Genomic DNA, 22,196 nt, shown 5'->3' on the forward strand with positions numbered 1-22,196 from the left:
AAGAAGAAATCTACTGAAGATGGCTGTAAAGAAGATGTGAAAAAGGAATGAGATTGCTGCCAAAGAAGTAGTAGAAGAAGAAGTGAAGATGATACATTGAAGATATACGTTTGAAAAATATATGTATTTCTACATCAAAGTATGATGTCAAGGTTTTCAACCGGAGGAGGAGGCTATTGCAACAGTTCTTTAATTCAAAGACATTTTACAATTATATTTTGTTATTTAGTTTTGAGCATAATCTGAAAAGAATGAAGAAAATTCTGTTGTGCTACTCTGTTCAATTTTGATGTTATTTTGTTTGTTACTCGTTACTATAGTGACTGTAGAAATTGGTTAATATACTAATGTGATAAGTAACATTTGAAAAGTTAATTTTATTTAAAATATTGCAACAAATTGCTCCACACTGGGGACAGTTGCAATACGCCACAAACAATTATGTCTCCTATATAATGGGCAGTACGTTTCAATTTAAGAAATGGCTTTCTTAGTTGTAGGTCGTAAAGCTGTTGCTATGCAGAATAAGAGCAAATTACATCATATCTATTAACTGAGTCACCTGTTGCTATGTGGAGGTAGCAAATAATTAGAGAAACTTAGTACTCATATTTTCCGTTAAACCTGTTTTTAGTTTAGCAATTTTGGTGACCACGACCACCATCCTCGGTGGAACTTGTTGCGTTGTTACTTGGCTCCTTTCTGTTGTTTTTTTGTTCCTCGATTGCCACTAGGTTTGCTGGTGTCGTCTGCCGTTCACAGGTGTTAATTGCAGCAGTAGGGGAATCCATGTGTCCACTATCGATGTTCAGTTCGGGTTGGAAGTGCATGATGGCATTCGTTTCCTTGATTTTGGTGTCTACGAGTGTGTGCACTTTGTGTTTGACATATACTTTTTTGAATTTATGGCTGTTGTATTTGATGTTTTTCAAGTCTGGTGGTAGGTTTGGCTTTTTTTGCATCCGATAGGTGCTGTTGAATTATTTCACTGATTGATCTGCCGATGTAATAAGCCTTGCACTCTCACACTGCATCATAGATTGATTGGGTGGCTGGAGGATGGTGCTGATCACATCACCTCAAAAAATGGCAGAGATCGAGAATGTGTGGTGCCCTACTCCACATTTCCTAAATGTGCCTTCATGGCACAGGACTAGGCAACTACTCTTTCATTTCTCTACTAAAAAGAGAAAATACATAATCTTCAAATATCGCTATTGCCAGGAATTTGTTGTATCAACTCAACTCTTTGTACTATGATGGGTAGCATTGGTGCATATATAAAAAAAAACCTTCATTTTACAAAAAAAGAAGTATATTTCAGAGTCTAAAATTTATTACAGCAATTCACTGTCATTTTAGCAGTTATTGATGTGTATCATTCAAATTAATTCAAACACTTTCCTTCATGGTAAATGAATGTACAATAAAACTTGTCACAAAATGTCAATAATACAAAACTACCCTTTTGTTTTTTGAGAAAGCATCAAGAACAAAATATCCCCAGACTGAAGGTCAATTGGCATTCTTAAAATGGCAAATACTATATTTAAACAGCATTTCTTGAATGTTCGCTAACATAAACCAGATTGCCAAATGAGCACAGAAGGTATGTCATTATATACTTGGATCTAACAATATATAAGATTTCTAACCTGAAATATAATTCAGCAATCTGTAATATTATCTGAACGTAAATATTCGGTCTAGAAATATGTATTCAATTTCAAGCAGAATGTGGAAAAATTAAACTTTCACTACATTTTTTTATTTACAGGAGTAATTAAAGACACTACAAGTTTTGGAAATACAAACTTAGTTTCTTTCACATGTTGTCTATGCACACAGAATACCATAGTACAGAAGTAAAAATCTAACATTCAACTTTTTTGGGGAGGGGGTAGTCACAATCCACAAATTACGTATTTGTTACGAATACAAAAAAAAACTTACAGCCTTGAATTTCTTCCTAAAAAACACATTTCCATCTTGCGTTTAAATCCTCACATGACTAGCAAATGCTTTGCCCTGCATTGACATAAATAATTATTTTGAGACTACAGATATACTTAATAAGGGATTAATTTCACAAACAAAAACACTCATAAATATGTTTAAATGGTCACAAATTTAATGTAAAAAACAATCTGATGAAAAAACCTTTCGAAGCCTGGAAAGTGGAAGATATTTATAAATTAGATCAGGATATGTTACAAATTATAACTATATTCGAGTTCCAAATTTCATATGCTGCTTGCATTTTCTGAATTCTAAAATAGTTCCAGTTGCAATAATTAAATACTGTGAAAATGAGAACAATAATGACATGTAATCGGTTTATTCTGCAACAAGTTTGCATTTTATATACACGTATTCAGTACAAAAAACAAATGCAGCATAATACTACAGTAGCTATAATACCAAATTGGTGTACGAGTTAGGAATTAACAATTCTTGCCTTAATTAATTATAAACAAGTTTTGTACGCACTCAAATCTTAGAACAGTTCACTGCAAAACAAAAAGTTACTTGATGGGAGATTTCACACGGAAACAATAAGCAACACAGGATGCTTGAGGATTTCACCAATCAAACACAGGCTTCGGCAGCCTATCATGCCACTAGCAGTGAAACATTGCTGCTGATTGGCTCATTCCCCAAGCAACATGTGCTGCATGTCGCTTTGGTGTGAAATCTACCATAAGTGATACAAGGAGTAAGGTTGTAAATACAATGGTATATTCTTGTATATCGCATCTACATGCTATCATACAATTTTGCATGCTTCATCGTAAAACTCATCCAAAATTATTGAGCATCGCTTCACATTTCGAATTCAGGGAAACACACCGTAAAAACAATCACAACTGCATCAAACAAAACGCAGGCACAATGGAGAAAATGCATTTGCTTGCAGTGAAAAAATAGTTCATGAGAAACTGGAACAGTTACTGTGATGACATTTTAAATTGATTTTTTTTTGCCTACTGTTCAAATTCAGGAAAAACAATGCATGAACTCGGGAAAGAGAAAAATAATTTTTGAAATTACTTTTTCCAGCGATCAAACTATAAACCAGGGACCACATGAAGAGAATGTGTAAACAAACACTACATGCATGAGAAAACAGGGAACATCTTACTTTGCATGGAGAAACAAAACGTCACACACAAATATGTTCACCCTAAGTATCGTAATCACAATTCCAGAAATTGGCAGAACACAAAAAAAAAAAAAAGAAAACTTGAAAATGGGGGAAAAACACAAATGCAAGTTGTAACTCTGACCTGTCTCCCGAACGCAACTTGTTTTCAAATATCCAAATAATTGAACCAGCAATCTCCTGTAAGATCGACAAGTACTCTACAATGTACACCAATAATCTACAGCACTAACACTACATGTTAACGGAAAAGGGTTTATGAAAAAATCAGCAAACGTGACCTTTAGCACTTTAAATATTAATAATTATCCTTCACTCTCCTCTCTCATTTGCACATTGTGCAGGCTTTCTCCTGCTTAATAATTTATCAAAATTAATTAAGGAAGTAAACTAATTCTTAAAAATATGTACAAAATGACAAATACATTAACATTATAAGATCAGTTTGGACTCTGGTGAACTAGTTGTACAAATGGAACTGTATGAAATTGACAAGATGGATAATGTTAAGGCTTATTTTCAGGTGAACGAGCTACCTTTATTTTCTATCTTTCCGCTGTCTTCAACTCTCTTCTCCTCCTGGTCCTGCTTGTCGTTTTTCAAGTCTTTGTCAAGACGAGGTCGTTTTCTCCCTTTGTATGATCTGATGGGAAAAAAGAAACAATATTACCATTAAATTTGTTAGTTTCAGGTTATAAATTGAAATGAAAAGGAAATTAAACAAAATGCAATCTTGTTTATATAAAAATAAAAAAAAAAAGCACCAACCTGGTGGTTTCCCCCGACACAACAAAGCCTGTCTGTTACCAGTGCAGCATTTCTTTTGCTCCTAAATTGCAATCCTGAGTGAAATATATATAAGCCTATGTTCACCTTGGTGAAAAGACTCAAGAATATTACCAAAATGAAAGAAGTGACAAAATATGACGAAACAATACACTGAATATTGCGAAAAATGACAGAAAAATATTGAAAATCGGGGAAAATGACCTACAACCTGAAAAATGGCAAAAAAATGCACTTTAAAATTACTTCTTTGGGGTTCTAGACGGGTGTAATATTGTGTCAATTTTTAATGGGCATCATGTTCAAGACGTCAGAAAAAAGATGACATTTCATCAACTTCCGCTCCCTACTTATAATTGAAGTGGAATACTCAGCCACTAATATTAATCAATATTTTAAACAACTTTTAATTATTACTATTTTCAATCATCGATATCGGTTCAAAGCCCTACTAAAGAACAATAAGAACACAAAACAACACTAATAATACCTTTGATCTCTTCGGCCACCTTCTCCCTCATCTTCTGAATCGCTGTACTCATTTTCTGCAGATATCCTCTTGTCCTGTGCCTGCTGCGACAGCCTCTCATCTGGGTTCACTTTCTCCTCATCCTCCGATTCATCATTGACAGCATCCTCAGGGATTGCTGCAAAAGAAACACCATTAACACATTGTATTGTATGTAAAACTACACAAAACCAGAACCATGAAAGGTTGTTTTTTTAACAATTACGGAATTCAAAATCTAAAGTTTCTCTACCAAACATAGTACTTTCAATTAAGAGATTAATTGTTTAACTTAAAGGAGATATCTATTTGGCCTGTCAACTGGATTTTTACATGGGGAAGTACCATAGAACTTTGCTTTTATTTTCCCCAAAGTTTATGTTTTTTTTTTTATCTTGGTACTCGAAAAACGTAAAATAGAGGTTTTACTGTATTGTTTTTCAAGTACTCTAGAAACAAGTCACTCAGTAAACTCATAAAACGTGTGAACAAAGAGAAAGGTTGAAGACGAGTTCCACTGTATATATTTTTCAGGAGGCTCTGAATAACATGTAGGAAAATTTTGTAACAGTTTACATTATTGAGACCACAATAATCAAAGATATAAAGTAGAGTACATCATTTGATGAAAGACTGACCTTGAACTTGTACTCCTGGTGCATGAGGTAACATTCTGAGGTTTTCGAAGAGTCTTGTCCTGCAAAAACCAAAATGTATATAAAACTCAACCCATGTATTTCAAGTCAAATTAATTTATAGTTAGAATTTATTCAAATCCAACATAAGAATGATTGCAAGTAAAATCAGGATTGGACGGAACAATAGCAGTTAACTGCCAAATAAAGAGAGGGGCTATAACAAAGAAGGCAATGGAACAACCTTCCTACTTTCCTGGTATGGTTATAAAAAATTACTTTCAATCAAGTGTTATTACAAAATAAAATTCAAAAAAATAAATGTATACTTAGATACAAAACATATGAAACTACATTTTAGTAAATTATGTCAATTGTTTTAGCATCATTAAAGAGCATACTGTTAAAATACTTACTTGATTTTTTCGAGGTACTCAGGTGTGTTTTGGTTCGCCATATTTGATGGACTTATGTGCAACTTGAAGTCTGGTCCAAAGTACTCAAAGTAATCATTATACGGAAGTTCATTTGCGATTTCTACACCTAATGCTACAGACGTTTCAAAAGTCCAACATCTAGAGACATTCCTGATTGTGTATCCACCACCACCAACCATCAAAAATGGCAGATTGTATTTCTTGACGAACTCCACACATTTTCCATGGCCTGGTTAAGTGAAAGTATTCACATAAATATTAATATTTTACTAAAAAGTGAGGTGACATTTCTTACCATAAATATCGTTTTTTAGTGTTACTGTCCTTGCTACTAACTGTGTAAACGGCCTGTTCTGGATCCCAGAATAGGCCAGGAATAAATATTGTATTCACGTTTCCAACAACTTTTAATTATTACTATATGTAAGTATATGTAAGCCCAAATAAAGTTTGTAAATAGATAAACCACAATTCAGAGAAAACTGACGCCCTCGTTTTTATTTAAAGGCACCAGGGCAAAAAGTGCATACCCCTGAATGTGTGCGGGCAGAGCCTGGCTCCTCAGGGGGTTCCTCCCCCCCCCCCTTTCTGTTAATGTGCTTGCTAAGATTATAATAATTATATACTATCATATCATCAATTCACTAAACATGTGACTTATTCAATTTAGACACACATAGGAGATGTACTATTTATTTATTTATTTATTTACTCAGAGTTTCAGATACAGTCTTATTTGGCCATTTTACACTGAAACAACATAAAGTAAAAACAAAAAATAACAAAAGATAAAAACAATAACAAGATGGGATAGATTTACATTTTTTTGGTCAGTAATATACAAAAATTACTTTCTGGAAGGAAAATATCTACATTCAGGGGAAGTTTGTTGTAGATTTCTGGGAGCCTGTAAAACAAGGATCTTTGTAGAAGGGATAGCCTAGTGGTTGGGTTGTGGAAGAGTTGCAGGTTGCGCGTTTGCTTTTGGGGTACCCTAAGTGTGAATTCACTGATTAGGAGATCTGTTCTGATTTTGCCATTTATTATCTTGTATAAAAATTTCGTCAGCTAGATCACGACGAAAGGATGGAGTGTGAATATTCAGAGCAGCCATGGTGTCTGATTTGGATAAATGTCGAAAGGAAGGTATTCTATGGCGAACAATTGCAAGAAAGAAACTGAGAACAGAATCTATTCTGGTGAGATTGGTTTTTGAGGCCATTGCCCAAATTGGGGAACAGTATTCAAGGATGGGCGAGATGAAAGATTTAAAGAATAAAGCAAGAGATGATGGGTTTTGAATTTCCCTAAATCTGTATAGAAGACCGAGTAGGCGCATGGCATTTTTAGTGGTAGCTACAATATGATAATTAAAAGTAAGTTTTTCATCCATGATAATACCTAGGTCCTTTTGGGTGGAGATGTTTTGGATTGGATTGTTTTAAACAGAATAAGTAAACAGCACTTTGTTCTTTTTTTAGGGAATAAGTAAGGAAAGAGCATTTCTGAGGGATTAGTCCTAATTCCACTGACGACACCATTTAACAAGTTCTGTGAGAGCATTTTGAAGAATCATCATGTCATGATGCGATGAGATCCCCTTAAAGAGTTTACAGTCATCCGCAAACAAAAGTATATTGATAGGGAGGGAGGACAGTTTTTCAGGGAGGTCATCCATGTACAGAAGGAATAGGAGCAGCCCTAAGACACTCCCCTGGGGAACTCCAGACAAAACGGGAAGAAAGTTAGAAGAGGTACCTGAAAGAACAACACGTTGTTCACGCTCATGGAGGTAGTCCTGGAGTAAAGAGAGACATTTGCCATGGATGTTAAATCTGGATGATAATTTATAAAGAAGAAATTTATGATTAATTTTGTCAAAGGCTTTCGAAATGTACAAATATATAGTGTCAAGTTGGGAGTTATTATCAATAGCTCTGGCAGCATGTGAAAGTAAGACAGAAATATTTGTTAGGCAAGAGCTGCCTGGAAGAAAACCATGTTGTGCTGTGTTGATATATGGTGACGTAAACTGAAGTAACCTGTTTTTGATGATTTTTTCACAAATAATTGATAGTGGGGATAGAAGTGAGATTGGTCTATAGGATTTTACACATTTATTATCTCCAGTTTTGTGAATGGGCACAATGTTGGCCCATTTGAAGTTTTTCGGAAACAGAGAATATATATAATATAGTGGAATATGCAGCTCAACCAGGACTTTTACCCAAGTCTCTAGCATACCATACCATTGGTAGCTCGTAGGGATGGGCCAATATGAAATTTTGGCCGATACCAATAAAGTACATATATAAAATTTACCAATACCGATAACAGATATTCTACCGATCAGATATAAAATTAAAAATGGTCCTTGAAGAACCAGAAAGGTTCACTGATTTCTTTAATAAATGTGTTTCAAGTTGACTGCAATGCAAGATACATTGCATATTTAGAAATTTACTTTTTTAGAAAGTAGGACATGAATATTATCCATAAAAATTACAACAAAATGGCAGAATTTTGCACTAAATTATCAGATAATCAATATATTGGATCGGTAATTTTACCGATACACCGATATGCCTACATCGGCAGATACCGATAGAGTGACTGCAATGCAAGATAAATTGCATATTTAGAAATTTACTTTTTTAGAAAGTAGGACATGAATATTATCCATAAAAATTACAACAAAATGGCAGAATTTTGCACTAAATTATCAGATAAACAATATATCGGATCGGTAAAATAATCGGCAATTTTACCGATACACCGATATGCCTACATCGGCAGATACCGATAGAGTGACTGCAATGCAAGATAAATTGCATATTTAGAAATTTACTTTTTTAGAAAGTAGGGCATGAATATTATCCATAAAAATTACAACAAAACGGCAGAATTTTGCACTAAATTATCAGATAATCAATATATCGGATTGTTAAAATAATCGGCAATTTTACCGATAAACCGATATGCCTACTTCGGCAGATACCGATAGAGTACCGATTAATCGGTCTCATCCCTAGTAGCTCGGTATAGTTAATAGCACAGCATACAAGAGTCCCAAGTTAGAGTCCTAGTTGAGCCAGCATTTAACACTTACATTTTTCTACACGAAAAATCTCATTTACATACTGTACACAAGATACATTTATTTGCTCAAAAAAGTAATCTGTTATAGTACTTTTTTTTTAAAATTTAACATTAGTTAGTGTTACTTTAAAGCCACACTAAGACACTTTCGTCTATAATCAACACTAAAATCTATGAAAATATTAAAAGTAAACCCTTAACTGGGCCTCCCCGATGGTGCAGTGGTAGCGTCGTTGCCTTGTAATCAAGGGGTTCCAGGTTCAATACCCGGTGGAGGCACATGGTTCGGATCCCACTTTAAACTGTAGGTCCATTCCCAATTAGCCTTACTGTGCATAAAGTGGACTTAAAACACCAAATACTAAACCCTTAACTGATTTGTTTACATACAAGCACAATTTACCTACCATCTGTGGTACACTTAGATATATTTTCGATGCTTCAAATGTGCATTTTTCAAGAGCTCCATTGCTTCAATGATGGACATTGTGTTTATTACATATAATAAAAATCAAAGTTCACGAAAAACTGGATAAAACATTTGCTCTGAACAAATGTACATATATGAGGACTGCTTTTTTTAGTAACAACTGCTGAAATGTACCAAAAAGTAACTGTAAAAGTAATTGAGTAAGTTACTCATTTCAAAAAATGACCACTACTTTCTAAAAATGGCTTTTAACATCCAGGTAGCTCACAAATTAACTTACAACTAATTAACCAACAAAAAGAATTAGAAGAACAACTCACCACGGACAGTTAAATTAAAGCACCCAAGACGATCGCCAGTAAGAGAGTCCGCTCCGCACTGTAGGACGACTGCGCTTGGCTGAAACGTTTCCATTACCTTTGAAATGATGGGATTGAAAATTGATTCATAACTTTCATCATCCATGCCATCTCTTAGTGGAATGTTCACTGCATAATATTTCCCCTTCCCAGCACCAATGTCCTGAAATATATAAGCTCATTAATCACAGGATGAATTGGGGGAAAGAAAAAGTATTAACATTGAGGAAGAAGGGAGTATATTGCAAATTTCAGTAATAGAAATACATTAATTTTCCATCAATTACCATATTATTACATTTGTCACCTTTATGTACAAGAAATTTTGTTGTTTAGAAAAATACAGTTCTACAAAAAATGTTTTTTCTTTTTGAATATTTTGAGTTCACTTATGGAAATTTCCATGACTTTTTTTTTAAAATAATGAGTACAGTATGTGTTTTTGAAAGTTTGTGCATTTTCTGTATCACGTGCATCAATGAATCAGAAAGAAACATGGCATTATACTGGAGGTTTTCTCTGGCAATCAGGCAGGTGATTTCCGGATAGGCTTCCGAGCTTTCGAGAGTAACATCACTCTCATCTTCAGGGATTGAAGTGATGAGCGTGACGTTAGCTCTCGAAAGCTCGGAAGCCTATCTGGAAATCACCTGGCCGATTGCCCAAGAAAACCTCTTCAATATTCGCTGCCAGGAAAACTTCAAGAATGATTTATGGCATTATACATTTTTGTAATGTTGCTATCTGAATCATAAAAACTAGGGATGGGCCTATATGAGATTTTGGCCAATACTGATTAAGTAACGATATAAAATTTACAGATACCGATAACCAATATTCTACAGATCCGATATAAAATTAGAAATGGTCCTTGAAGAACCTGAAAGTTTCATTGACCTCCTTAATAAATGTGTGTTTCAAGGTGACTGCAGTGAAAAATAAATTGCATATTTAGAAATTTACTTTCTTTGACATTAGGGCATGGAGATTATCCATAAAAATTACAAAATGGCAGAATTTTGCACTAAACTATCAGATATTTATCGATATATCGGATCGGTAAAATAATCGGTAATTTTACCGATACACCTATATCGGTCAATACCGATAGAGTACCGATTAATCGGTCCCGTTTCTAATAAAAACTGAGGCGATATGGTAGAATAGGCCATATAGTAGAATATAATGCATAGTTATTCACGCTGTTACCAGTTGAGCCCTCTTTAGGAAGGCCACTCTTGTGCAAGAGTTAATTACTTTAATCCAGTCTTGTATTAATTAATCAATTAAATGTTTTAGATCAGATTTCATAGCATATCACAGTTGATTCAATGCTGGATCCCGAGAAAAAGGGACTGGCACATAAATTAATTTTAGTTTTATTTACCCTGTCTGAAAGTGTAATTTGACTGGGGTTTCCTGAATGGTGTAATGGTATCAGTGTCACCTTGTAATCTAGGGGGACTATGTTTGATCCCTGCTTCATTTCATATTGGTTTGGATCCCAATTTAAGTTGTGCATCCAGACCCAATTGGTAGAGGCACATATTTTTGGCAAATAAAAAAGCAAAATTTCAGTACAAAAACAGTGTATTTCGGGTTCAAAAGCGGTAAATAAAATAAAATTTCGGTGTTATACCGGTGAATAATCACATCAAAAGTGCTATATAAAATGACATTTTGGTTTTAAAATTGTGAATATAATCCTAAATTTGATTTAAAAACTGCCGTATTACACAAAATAAACTTATCCCTTCTAATAGCACATTTATGTAGTTACCAGAATATTAAGTTTATTCCTGTATAAAGGGGTCCATTTTTGCTTCACAAATATTTACAGCAGAATTAATAAATTTTCCGTGAATTGCATAACTCGCAGGATACTTGAGACTTCAGAAAGTGTCATGTTTGTATATAAATGGTAAATTTTGTGTTTAAGAGTATATGTCGGTCGCATTTTGCAGTTCATTTCGCATTATTTCATGACAAAACAGGGTACGAAAATGCACCTCACACCTTTCAGAAACATGAAAATGAACATTACAGCATGTTCTTTCATATTTCGTGTTTTCGTCAAAAACTAAATTTGCATGCCTCTACCGATTGGCCTATCTGAGCAGGAAAAACACTGATTTCTTAATTAGCATAATTATTTTAAAAAGAAAAACTGTGGATCATGTTTTTTTTACAAACTGAAGCACTGAATAAGGAAAAGTGCAGAGAAATGTATTAACTAAATTAACACTACTTCAGAAATAGTTACCCTTAAGTCGCCAGTTCCTGGAAAATACTCCCCATACTTGTGAAACGACACAGTCATAACCCTATCGGTTGTGTAAAATGCCTCTTCCACACCATCCCCATGATGGACATCAATGTCTATGTACAACACACGCTGATGATATTTCAGGAGTTCCAAGATACCAAGCACAATGTCATTTACATAACAGAAACCAGATGCTTCGGACTTCTTGGCATGATGCAGCCCGCCACCCCAGTTGATGCATATGTCTGATGCTTGCTTGTTGAGCTTTACGGCAGCCGCGACTGACCCTCCGGCTGACAGTTGGCAGAATTCGTAAAGGCCATCAAATACTGGACAGTCCTCGCCCACATTGACTAAAAAATAAAGAAAAGAATACTTTAATGCAGCTAAGTTAAAAATAATAATACTTCATAGCAGAGATGGGATATATTATTTGGTATTCTACTCTTTTCAGATGAACAGACATATCAACAATAGTATTGACAATTATATGATCTGATACATCTATAAGCAGTAACACTGCGCTGATGTATCAGTATCAGTATTGGAAAGCATAGGTTGGAATTTATTTACCAACAACTGCCAATACTTTCCGGTGTATGTGTCTTTCATGCTGTCTGCAAAAATGCAATTCGATGCTTTGCGGAAAATAAGCAAAATTCAAAGTTTCTTTCTATTTTGTACCAACTGTACGAAAAAATGTATTTTGTGATTACATAGCAGGTATTTTAATATTCTGAAGTAATTCTTGAATATTTTAAAGCAAAACTCTGTGATATTGTATATACAGTTGAACCTGAGTTATACGTATGTCAAGGTGAAGAGAAAATAATCCGTATAACTGAGAATTAATTACAAATCAAATTTAAATACTTTAATTGTATCTATTTTGTCGAACAAGTTATAATACAGATTATCCTATTGCTATATATGTATTGACATGTCACCAAGAGCTGGAACAAGTCTTTCCCGAAATGAGGTAAGAAGCTTTCTTTCCAAATTGGCATATCTTTCCTCTGGTTGGCATTTTGTTGATTTACTACCCAATTTTGAAAATTCATCTAAAAATATCGTTTCTTTAACTAATGACTGTGCAAAGTGTGATATAAGCGATGCCTAAATTTGCAGCTATTTCAGTTTATGTGGATTAGCATCCACTTGCCATGTAAATTTTACTTTCTGGTCAAACGTGTAACTTTTCCCTCTTTCTGTTCTCGTTGGCAGGTCAGTATAGCAACTGAATACATTCACTGAAGGAAACGCTTTTCTGTTTCTATTATGAAACACAGCAAACGTCAGCTATCAGCATCTTCTTAACATGTGTACTTTCGTATTGTGATTACGTATAAAAGAAAATGCATCTCATGTGCGGAACAACTGTGGCAAATCTTTCTCGTCCAATTGCATGCCTCCTCTCCTTCTCTGTGACACTGCCGAGCCGCAGTAGTCTTTCTCGCAACTCGAGATATGCAAACAGGATATCCTGTTTCGTATTTGAAACTTGCCTTGTGTTTTTCTAACAACAAGAAATGTATACTTCTGTGATATTGTTGGTTACATACAAATCAGCTGTATGAAAACTTTTTCACATAACACCAAATTACATACAAATAAGATCTAATTAATACGGTTTTAAATTATACTTTGCAGGGACCTACAGTATTTTACGTATAAAACACAATTACACAAAACTGAGTTACGTATAAAACAGTCTCAACTGTATAAATCACAGCATCTGATTGATTGATTGATTTAGTTTATTTTACTTCACGTTTTGTGCCTTATGGCTAATTTGCGAAGATGGGGATGAGTGATGAACGGATGAAATTGATGAATGGACATTCACAAACAACCAAGCCCGACCGGGATTCGAACCCGGGACCCTTGGCATCGCAGCGCGATGTGCTAACCACTCGGCCACAGGGTCGGGCAAATCACAGAATCTGTTTGCAATGGAAAGTACTATTAATATGATTAAAAATGAAGATGTGCTAAGACAAAACATGTACCTATAAGACAATTTAATGGTGAACATTTAGTAAAGGTTGGTGCTATTTTTTCATCAGTACACAATCTTAATTGAACATTACACATTTTTAACCCCATCACATATTCAGAATTGAAAATTTTCTCTTGTCGACAACATAAACATAAAGCTTATTAAAGAACAATTAGTTGGACACTATATTAAATATAGCTACTTACACCTCTGCATCTGCTTGTTGTATTCCGACATGTTGTCTGGCCTTATACTCCTTAGAAACCTTATGTAGTCATCACTATGGAACTTTGTCATCTCCTCGGCTGTAGCTTTATGAGGTCGCTGCAATATTTAAATGGATTTATGTATATCGCTTCACCAATTCAGCACTTCAATTCGTATTTTAAATGTCAATATGGAGTGCACAGAAATATCAACTTCTTGGGCAACCAACATGTGGGAAAAGCCATATGCCTGAATTTGAGGTGCCTTTTATCTTATACATCAATGCATGTTTTTGATATTATGTCTTCTTAAATGACAATGAGGGGCAATGGGTGTCCCCTGAAGTGACAAGTAGCTTATGCTGAAACAGCCCCAGCATCTAAAATGCGTTAAGAATAAATCTTAAAATAATGAATGTGGGAAAGGGAGAGACTTTAGTTGTTCTTTTTTTTTTTAAGGATGAATGATGATACAAATGAAATAACGGTAAAATTTTGAAAATTTCCCATCGTTTAAATTATTTGGCTGGTAAATCATGTATTTTTCAACATTAATGTCTCTCCGATGCACAAAAGCTGTTGCCTCTATGCCCTTCCACTATGTGAACCAAATGTTGCATGCGTTTGATGATGTAACCCCCGGTCAGTGTTTCCAACCACGCATTTCTTTTGCAAGTACATGACAATTTTGAAGATGACAATTTTAACTATGTTTGCCTAACCTAACCTTGCCGTGCATGGTTCGTGGGGCTATCCGTGAATGGTTCGTGGAGCTATTTATGAATGGTTTGTGGGGCTATCCATAAATGGTGTGTGGGGAAAGTAGGTATTTTTCGGTGAAGAAGGTTGGAAACACTGCATACCCACTGATAATAGACAACGCTAGTCAAGATTGCAAGCGAAAAACGAACGAACAATAATTACTCGATATGTGGAAAATTGAAATTGTTTTCGTGAAAAAAGCAAAATTCCACCTTCAAGAATCCTTAGCAATGCAGAATACGTAAGTACGAATGTGAAAAATAACAAAATAAACAAATTTGAGACGTTTCGCAGAGATTGAAATTTTAATGAAATAACATCTGTCCATGTTTTACCCAGGATTCAAACCAAGGACCACTGGTTTTGCAGCAGAATACAACCACTCCAATAGTCTTTGGTACAAAGAAAAAAAATACGATGCTTGTGACAATACTTAATGAATCTATCAAACTTGTACTTTTTTACTAGTTTTATCTATACTGTATTTTATATTTATAAGACCAACACATATGAACAGCTCATTTATAAGCTATTGGCAGAAAGGAGACAATAATACATCATATACTTACATATATTTCCATTTTCCTGTACAATCCATAATTTAAGAGTAAATTGTGGGTCATGCGAATCCTGTGTGGTTTCATAGGGTGACCCTGTCCATAATAATAATTACCAATGTCACCTGCGAAAAAAAAAAAGTACTGCTTGTAAAACAAATTTTCAGACTTGAAAACTACGATCAAAAGTGATCCTGAAGTTAGTAATGGTACTCTTTCCTTTCAGATGTGTAGAACTTGAATCATGTAGAAAACGCATGTCGTGATATTGCAATTACACGATTAGAACATGGCCAAATTGCATTGTAGGGACAGTTATATGGGAGCTATTATGTAATCTACATTACGCCTATCTACATAAACAACCTGAAAAACATACCTTCAAAAATACTGAGTCCTCTAGATCAGTTAAACATTAAATCGAATATGCAAGGGAATTAAATTAGACTTATATTGGAACACTGCTGCATTATTTCCAACATTATTTTGCATGCAGAAACTCTTAAGATATGAATCGGGAATGGTTTTGAATGTTTAATGATTTTTCACAAGTTTTATGGGAATAATGCTTTAGAATACGGAAACAATTGTGGAGTAAGTTTGAAGCTTGGAGATACTAATTAGCACAGTTAAAAGATTGACTAAGTATTAGTTACCGTAGAAATTATGATTTGAAATATAGATTATGCAAGCAGGAGTTTCTGGACAACTAGGACACGAGTGTCTGCTAATTTTCATGCAAGGCTCGAAGAGGGTTTCGTGCTCTAGACCAGACTTTACGTGATCAGGTTTTTAAAACATTTAGGGACATTATTTTAATGCTAAGAGCCCTAAACCTGATCTGCCTAACCTAACAATGAAAGAATTTAGGAATATTTTATTAATGTGAAGAGTCCTAACCCTATCTGCCTAACCTAGCATTATTCATTGATGAAATATCCTTTTGCACCCTACACACATGAAGATGGTAGTAGCAGCCTGTATCAAAGTTGATAGTAAACGAATGGCAGTTTGCAAACAATCATGGAATGGCAAAATCGTACTTCAGAAAACGTGCACTTAAGATTCCGCAGTATGCATGAACAGACATAATTACAAATCCAAGCTAGTAAAAAATGTCTGTGCACTATGATAAATTCGGAATTAAACAATCGGAACCTGCACCTTAGAATCTGCCTAGCATTAACTTTTATATTGTATTTGTCTATACTGTGGTGTGTAGTGTACTTTATACTTTTTTATTGTTGTACATTAAAATATTGGGATTTTTTTTGTGGTTTTAAAGTTAAATAAATATTCGTTCATTATCTGAATGCAACTATGTCCGCCAACTGGTTGGTATAGAAGTTGGATACACCAATAGGGTTCCATATCACAATAACTAATATTAAATTTTGGTAAAAGATAATAATTTGAACACATTTAAAAAAAATACATACACAGTACGATTTTTATCGATAAATCTTTGCTTTTTAAAAAATACGAAGGTCATTACCCGCGAATTTCGGCGGGCAAATACTGAATAGAAGAAATAACCTCCTTTGAGTAGATATTACGTTTTCTGTACATATGAACCATCCCCAATAAGTCCAATACATGCCTATTTCAAAATTGATATACTTTGTGAACAATAACAATGAAAAATAAATTTTAGGTACGAACACCGCATTCCTGCTGACAAACGGACTGAAATGTTCAGTATATACAGGCGTTTTGCCATTAATCCTGTACAAAATATATTTCATTATAAGAATGGGTATAAAATCACAACGGCGGAAAGAAGAACAAAAACAGGAATCCTGAAACTTAAAGAATATGCTTATTTTTACCCCAACGCAAACAGTACCTAAAAACTTTCCCAATCGCGGAACCGTAAGAAAGTACCTTGAAAAGCGTATATTTAATATCCACATCCAAACTGATTTTGTATTATTATTTTATTGCTAAAAAGGCATATAACTTCATTTGTAATATATATACTTTTTTCTGTATCTGGTATACACATCTTTAGAAAATTAGTTACTACAAGATTTCAAAGTAGAACATATAACATACGCGAAAATAAACTCGGGCATAATTCTTCCATAAACTACGAAACTACGGTGCTCCGAGGAATCACGTTACAAGGATCTTTACAGAATATAAGCAAACTAACTTTAAAAACGCCGTTTTTATCTTTTACATAGCCAAGAGAGGTAACTATTACTTCCCACTTGATCCCTAACTTCCTCAACGACACGACAATGTCAGCCAAACAAAAATAACGGAAAACAACAGATAAAAAATAACTTCCAAAAAATAAATGCCGTGTACCAAATGCACACACAAATTTGAACAGCGACAACTCGTTTTAAAAAAAATAAAACTACTCGAACACAAAAAAATATAAATAATAACTGTGATGTACTTACTATCATAATAGTAACAGACTCTCTTTTTACTGTGTGGCTGTGTCGACATCCTTCCTAGATTTTTTATGTCAATGCACAGATCTAAAACTACATAAGTAAGCGAGCACTCTCACTCGTTCACAATGCGAGTAGCGTAGTCAGAGTTGCCAACTACAAGATGAAGTTTTGTTGTCCATCCTTTTATCGGCAATACACATTCTTAATATTTAGTATTTTGTTTCATTTTAACTTAAATAGATAATATATAAGCACATTTAACTTATTCTTAACTCGTAAGATGTTCGGCTGTTTGTTCTGTTGTGGAAAAGTCACCTTGTTTCGGATTGTGTGCACATGCGCATGCGCACATGAGAAAAAATGACTAGCGTCTTCGCGTGTTGCGGAAAAATATACAAAAGAGTAGCAGACTTCTTGAGTCCCAATATATTTTATCCCATGAAATTTCTAATTATTTCTTCAATTCCATAGACTTTAGCAGAGATAAAATTTAAAAGATGGACCTGGATGTCTTCAGCAAGACAAAATCTGCTTTTTTTATCAATGCAAAATCCAATTATACTCTTACACTAATTATTCTGTGTAATCAAGGTGTTCCGGGTTCGATACCCGGTAGAGGCACTTGGTGGTTTAAACTGCTTATACTATCTACACTGTAGATTCAGACCCGCTAAGCCTTTCCGAGCATTGAAAAAAGACAAAAACAAACTCAACGAAACTAATTACTCTCTAAGTGATTTCGTACATGTCCTACCTTCCCCACCCCCGGCCAAGCCCCAGTGGCGGAGTGGTTAGCACATCGCGCTATGACACCAGGGGTCCTGGTTCGAATTCTGGCCTGGCATAGATATTTGTGAGTGTCCATTCATCAATTTCATCATATCATCACAACTCATCCCTATCTTCGCAAATTAGCCAAAAGTGGCACACAAAGCGAAGTAAAATAAAGCAAATTAATCAACCAAATCCAGCCCAGGTAAAAAAAAATCTCACGAAGGTACAATTTATGGTCATTTTGGCTGAGAAATCTGCAATTGGTATAGTCAAGGCGGGCGGCCCCTCCCGAAATTTTGGAACATTACTATTATGCTGATTCTGAAAATCGTGATTTCTTAATTTTGGGTGAAATTTCAGCTTAGATTTTTTAAATATATCTTTAATGTGATGTACGAGTTTTTGAGAAAGACAACATGAATACCACAATAACGTGAATAATTTAGAAATGTCAAAAGATATAATTCAAAATTTATCCTGTTCTATTAGTGGCAGGTGATTTTTTACAGTAATAATTTTAATTTCACTTCTATCCGTTTGCCAAATGATTAGGAAGTGAAGTTTCTTCGAATGTGCATTATCTTCAATAAAATCGTTTCTCAACTTAATTTTTGTTAATTTACTTTTCGCTGTCTAAAGACATCAATTTACCTCGCGGGTCAGCGCAATTACAAAATGTGGCGAAAGAATAGTGTAATTGGAAACACTGCAACGTTCTATGTTCTGTAGAGAGTCGCTCGACAGCTTTTTGTAATCAGTCCAGCACTGCGTGTGTAGATCTAGTTGCGGGCAAGCAAACTCGAAGCGAGTCTAGAACTGTTGTAAGGTGTCCGCTGCTGTAGAAGGAAACAAGGAAGAACAGTGTCGAAAATGCCGAGTGTGTGAGAGTGATTGTCGGTTTTTAAAATGTGTATGGTGCATGAAGGTAAGCAAGATTTTGTGTTACTTCTTTTTGTGTTTCTGTTGTAGTCCAATCAGGACCACATACCCTTTCGTTCATAATAGATGTGCGTGAATTGTGGATAAATGTATGTCTTTGATTGCAACTTAATTTGCCCCACTCATTGTGTATGATTTTTATAGTGTATTTGTTTCTGATTTCATTTTAGAGAATTATATAAATGATGCTATACATATTTTGACCGAACGATACTAATGCTGATACAGCTGGTTGGCCCACATTGACATTTGCTATGTCTCCACTCGCTATTATAATTTATGCTGATAAGTAGTAAAGCAATTTTGAAATGAGAAAATAGATTAGGGAAAACACATGAATAACTATTAACCTGATACAATTAAGACAGAAAGCTGTATTTTAGACAAAACAAATCTGAACTACGATTGGCTAGCAGACGCCCAGAGCACTTGACACGACACATAAATATGCACTACACATTGTGGGGTATTTATTATCAATATTGCAGTAGTCGGAAATTCATGTACATAATGCCACCAGAACTGAACCATGTTCAAATAACTGAATTGTCATCCCATACTCGTGGACATCCATATGATTATTTGAAAAGGGGGAGGGGGCATGGACGTCCGCAGGATTTTTTCCAGGGAGGGGCAAGGAAGGTATTTTTTCCAGGGGGGCAAACAAGTCACATTTTCCCCCAAAAGAGTATAGTTCCCTATAAAAACATTGCTTAAATTTGAATTTATGGTGTTAATGCAATAATTAACACATATTATTGTGGCTAAAATGAAATTATATGTGTGAAATACATAATTTTTTATTGACTTTCATTTTCCAGGGGGGAGGGGCCACGGCCCCACCTTGCCCCCCTTCCGGACGCCCATGGGAGGGGGGCAAGCAAGAGTTTTACTTGTAGTTATCGGCCCATTTGTAATAATTAACGCAAATTACTGTAACTGGTATGCAAAAAAAATACTAAATATTGCAGAATGCAGACAACCCATTAATTTATAAAAATACAAAACCGAAATTCTTGAAAAATCTGAAAAATTGTTATATTCGCATGTCCCCTTCTACTCCCCGCCCACTTGGGTACGGGCCTGGAATGTCTTAAACTTAAGTGTCGATTCTGTAGTTATGAATCCAGAAGCACGATTCAACCAGTTCGTTGTTCCTCAACCAGTCTCTTTTATTGCCACACAATAAAGGATCAAAATTGGTAATTCATGAACTTTTACCAACAATACTATTTTTACGTGTAAAACTAAAGTGCTCCCTTGCACCACGCCATGAAGGCGTATAGGGGGTGTGGAGTTAGGGCCTCACACTTCCTTAATCTCGGCCGAAGCTGGGGGGTGATGTGATCAGTACCAGGGCCAAAAATTAAGAGATATTAAGAAGATAGTTTCCTGTATAAAATTCACATATAAGTGCTTTACGTGTTTTATTAATATATTTATATAGTTCGTGGTTGCTAACGAAAGGCGATGAGAAATGAAGAAATAAGTCGGTCTAATTTCGGTATTAAGGGGATTGCTGGATTCAGTGAAAAAAGAGAAAAGAGCTCTCTCTGTCTCTCTCTCTCTCTCTCTCCTTTTGCTTCTTTTTTCTTCCTCTCCTTCTCTCTCTCTCTCTTTTCTTTCGAGGAATAAGGGGGAAGAGAAAGAGAGGAAGGAGAGAGAGACAAGGTAGGAAAGATAGAAGAAAGGACTTTCTTCTCTTTCTTTCTCTCTTTTTCCTTCTTTATTCTTTCTCCCTCTCTTTTTCAAGGAAAGGAGAGAAGGAAAGAGAGAAGATCCTTCCTTCTTCTATTTTCCTTTTCTCCTCTCTCTTCTTTCTTACCTTCTTCCCTCTTTCTTTCCTTCTTTCTCTCTTCGAAGAAGAAAGAGAGGAGAGAGAGAGAGAGAGAAAGAAAGAAAAAAGAGAGGAAACAATGAAAGGGCTGAGAGAGAGAGAGAGAGCTCTCACTATTTTTCTTCCTTTCTTTCTCTTCTTTTAGAGAGAAAGAGAGAGAGAGAGAGAGAGTCTCTTTCTTCTGTCTTTCGTTCCTTCTATCCTCTCTCTCCCCCTCTCTCTTTCTCTCCTCCTAGACAGAGAGATGGAAAGAAATAAAGAAAAAGACTCATTGTTGTCAGTTCTTTTTGTATGTTATCGATATTATTCCAGTCAAGTATATTCGAATCCCAAACTGTTTATATTCGTTGTTAAAACAAAAAGTCTCCCCCCCCCCGGAAGAGTTTGGTGGGGGATTTCAGGACAGGGTCGTTGGTGGGGGCGAATCCCCCCCCGTCCTCCCCGAGATTTCGCACTCAGCTCTCGTCCTCTCCTCCCCCTTTAGTCCAGTTTTGGGTACTCTTGGGCCTTGACCCTCTGTACCCCCTAGAGAAAGTGAAATATTTTGCATGGTTTATGAACGTTTTCAGTTGATTTTAGCTCGCGGAAACGTGTTATTGTGAAGTAAAGCACGTCTGTTACCTTAACGTTAACAAGTCCGATTATTTTCACAACTCCAGCTGACCGCCCGAGTCCAGTTAGTGAGCCTACCAACAGTCCAGAGCGCGTGCAACAGGGATAGTGATAGGTGCTGGGTAGAGATGACGCCAGCGGCTCGTTTGTTGATTGGCTGCTCCGGGACTTATGACTCGCTCCAAGGCTGCCAATACAAAACAGCCAGAGATGTTACGAAAGTAATCTCACTTTTACCGTGAAGCAGAAGAGTCCGAGGGCTTCGCGCAAGTGAATATAGCACCCAAAACAATATTCCACGATAGTAGCTATAATTTTATGTAGTTAGGTTAGGATTTGCCAACTTTGGTACCGATAGTTATTTTCGACGTGTTCTTCCGCCATACAAACAGTTTTTACTAACAAAAAGCGGCGAAAGT

General features: G+C 35.4%; 2 protein-coding genes across 2 annotated transcripts in view; one reads left to right on the forward strand and one right to left on the reverse strand.

Moving 5' to 3' along the window:
* Window positions 1-1,297: 1,297 nt before the first annotated feature.
* On the reverse strand, window positions 1,298-17,740 carry HDAC1 (histone deacetylase 1). Its single transcript, XM_083144001.1, has 10 exons — window positions 17,619-17,740; window positions 15,220-15,332; window positions 13,889-14,006; window positions 11,681-12,036; window positions 9,379-9,580; window positions 5,509-5,758; window positions 5,096-5,154; window positions 4,440-4,596; window positions 3,700-3,806; window positions 1,298-3,343 (listed from the first exon to the last, which is right to left on the reverse strand). The coding sequence occupies exons 1-10, from the start codon at window positions 17,665-17,667 to the stop codon at window positions 3,312-3,314; spliced, it is 1,443 nt and encodes a 480-aa protein (XP_083000127.1). The 5' UTR covers window positions 17,668-17,740; the 3' UTR covers window positions 1,298-3,311.
* Window positions 17,741-19,200: 1,460 nt separating this feature from the next.
* Window positions 19,201-22,196, forward strand: part of Src64B (Tyrosine-protein kinase Src64B) — a 151,354-nt gene continuing 148,358 nt past the window's right edge. The window contains exon 1 of the mRNA XM_083143950.1: window positions 19,201-19,314. The gene's annotated coding sequence lies outside the window, so the exon portion shown is untranslated. The remainder of the gene's footprint in view (window positions 19,315-22,196) is intronic.

This window comes from Lepisma saccharinum, chromosome 22, assembly GCF_977018435.1.
Source record: "Lepisma saccharinum chromosome 22, izLepSacc3.1, whole genome shotgun sequence".
NCBI lineage: Eukaryota > Metazoa > Arthropoda > Insecta > Zygentoma > Lepismatidae > Lepisma > Lepisma saccharinum.